Source organism: Alligator sinensis, unplaced genomic scaffold, assembly GCF_000455745.1.
Source record: "Alligator sinensis unplaced genomic scaffold, ASM45574v1 scaffold5_1, whole genome shotgun sequence".
Taxonomy (NCBI): Eukaryota; Metazoa; Chordata; order Crocodylia; family Alligatoridae; genus Alligator; species Alligator sinensis.
The window spans coordinates 829,210-832,112 of NW_005842213.1; the positions used below are offsets into that span (position 1 = coordinate 829,210).

Sequence of the window (2,903 nt, forward strand, 5' to 3'; positions counted from 1 at the left end):
GCTCCTCGGGGCCCAGCTGCCCGCTGCCGGCCGACACTCACCGGGCCCCGCTGGGTGCTGACAGTGGTCGCCATAGCGCCTCGCTCGGGCCAAAACCCTCCGCCTTCCGCCCGGCCAGGCCACCGCTACAGTTAACGGCCTCCGAACGCCGAGCTCCGGAGTCAGCTGACGCGCCCCGCCCCGTTATTCGCCGTTGCGCATGCGTGGTGCAACGGGCAGTCAGCTTGTCCGTTGGCTTCTCCTCCCGTCCCGTCTGACTCCCTCGCAGTGGCGGCGTGGCCTCCGCGCATGCGCTGGAGGGGATGAGCGGGGCGCCCGTGGTGAGAACATGGCGCATGCGCGCTACGACACTCGTGCTCTCTTACTGCCCCCCCCACACCTCTGAAGCTGTGGGTTAGTCTCGCTGATGGGAATTGGCGCCTGCGCAAGAGGCTGTTATGGGACAGCGCTCTCCTGAGAAATCGCTCTCAAGAAGCTGTGTTGCGCATGCGCGAAGAGGCAGCACGCATGTGCAATACTGGTACTGGAGACCTTTCTCACTCTGCCCTTGGTGTGGATGGATCACTACTAAAGGGTGTGGTTCAGGGTGCCTGGGAGTGCTGGAGTGCCTCACTTCTGCCCCACAACACAAGGCTTGCCCTCAAAACAGCTGTCCCCATGCCTGGGACTTTGACCCCTACACATATGGTAGCGCCTGCCACCAAAATGGCCCCTATACTAATACAGCCACTACCCACACACTCAGATGCCTCACACCGAGGCACGTTCCAGGCTGCAGCAACACGGCTATGGCTGCCTTCATGCAGGCTGCGCCATCCGTACCAAAATGGCCACTGGCCCCAGCCCTAGAGGCAACAGCTGAGGTGCCATCGCACAGAAACTACAGAGAAAGGCCTGCCATGTGACATGGTTGCCCTAGTATGTCCCAGGGTGAGCTGTCACTGTACCACACCAAAAGGACCATATCCAAGGTGCCCTGGCGCTGGTGGGAGACAATCCTACCCTGCACAAGAGATCACTGTAGGGTCTGAAGACACTCCCCATAACTAGATAGCCACCAAGATAATACTGTACACCGCTCTCTTGTGCTGTGAAGCCTCTGTCCCAAAATGACAGCTGATCTGGCTCACGCCAGAATAGTCACTGTGCCAAAAGAGGGATTTTCCTGCCAAATGACAAGACTCTAGTGCCCAGTCCTGATATGCTTCTGCACCCTAGTTAGTCAGACACCACTGTCCTATTCCAAAATGCCCGTTGAGGTACTTCCACCCTGCTCCAAAAAAGCCCTACACAGAAGACCCACATGGACGGACACCAGTAGACCACAATAAACCTGCTGCACTGAGTTGGACTGCCCATTACTGAGTTATCACTGTCCAGACCCAAGGCAGCATTAGAGCCAAACTGCTCCTGTGATACAGTAGTAAAGCAGGGTGCTGTAACCCACTAGGATGTGACATGGCAATATGGGGTAAAACATTACTGTTGTCACCTTGCACAGAAATATCACTGTGAGGAAGTGATGACATGACACCAAAACATCATCTCTATCATCTTGCTGTGCCCAAAACATAATAATTTGACAATGTAGGATCATCCTCATGTTTCATGAAAATGTCACTATGAAGTTAGTATGTCAGTGTGGCAGATACATTCCTTTGCCTTATACTAAAATGTAACTGTGCTGCAGTGGATCATTGTTTCCATGCACCAGCACCATGGTGTTGCACAGGAAAATTGTACGTGTGGGGCTGAAATATCATGCCAGTGGTGGAAGATACCTCACTATTACCACTTCCTCATGCCCAGAACTTACTGGCCGCGTCTACATGAGATGCTACTGCGCAGTCGTTACTGCACATTTATTTAGTACTTGTATAAATATAAACTCGTATAAACAAGTATTAAATAAATGCATAGTAACCTGAGTTACTACGCAGTAGCACCGGCAAATGCCTTTTTGGTGACACTATTGCACAGTAGCCTAATACTACTGCACAGTAGTGTCGCATCACATTTTTTGCCACGCAATGCTACTGCGCAGTAGTTATCAGGCTGAGGCTACTGCGCAGTCAGCATCTCACATAGATGCATCCACTGTGATGCAGTGTTACAAGATGGAAGTGGAACAAAGTAAATATTGCCATCAGAATACAGCATTATACAGTATGCTGAAGGAGATGGAAGGGGAACCACAATTGTTTAGTGAAATATCTGAGAAGTTGCACTGAAATGACATCATAAGGTGGCACAGTGATGGGATAATCATTCTTGCATTGTACTGAAATATCAGTATGCTGTGATTCCACAACAGCAGTGAAACAGCACCACACAGTTGCAGTGAAATGCCAATGTTATATAGCATGACAACATGAAGTTTAGCCATATCACTTTCATGTTGAACTTAAACCTTGCTTTGCTTGTTTTGCCCACACAAAATCATTATTGTTCCTGAGCAGACTTTCTTCCTAATGAAAATGAATCCTTCTAGGGGTGGAAGTAGGGTAGTAGCAAATGGTGCAGTCCGTGTCATCATGGCAGAAGAATAATGAAGAGAAGAAGATTGAGGCACCAGTCTGAGGCAGCAACCCTGGGTGGGTAGCACAAAAAGAGCAGCATCTGTGCTGTTGGCACTGCCACTGGCATGCTGTCAGCAGCACAACCACTGACACTGCCCCACGCACAGCTGCTGCCAAGAGCACTCAAGCACCCAGTTATATCTCTTCATCATAGCCTAATTGGATCTGTCCGGACAGAAGAATGAGTAAAAGCAACAGGAGACCAAGTGGAAGAATAAGACTGCTACACAGACTTCTACAGCAAGTCCCCTAAAATCCATTTAGATCTCAGAGGACCCACAGGTTCCAGCATTCAAATTTCCTGCCCATTCAGCAGATTCTCAC

General features: G+C 50.4%; 1 protein-coding gene across 2 annotated transcripts in view; it reads right to left on the bottom strand.

Moving 5' to 3' along the window:
- TOLLIP (toll interacting protein) overlaps positions 1-293 on the bottom strand; it is a 37,687-nt gene extending 37,394 nt beyond the window's left edge. Inside the window, exon 1 of one of the 2 annotated variants that reach the window (XM_025207900.1) lies at positions 42-293. Coding sequence is in view for 1 of the 2 variants with exons in the window: in XM_006026880.2 (XP_006026942.1) it covers positions 42-74 (33 nt within the window). In the remaining variant the exon portion in view is untranslated. The remainder of the gene's footprint in view (positions 1-41) is intronic. The other variant, XM_006026880.2, reaches the window with a different exon arrangement.
- Positions 294-2,903: the final 2,610 nt, after the last annotated feature.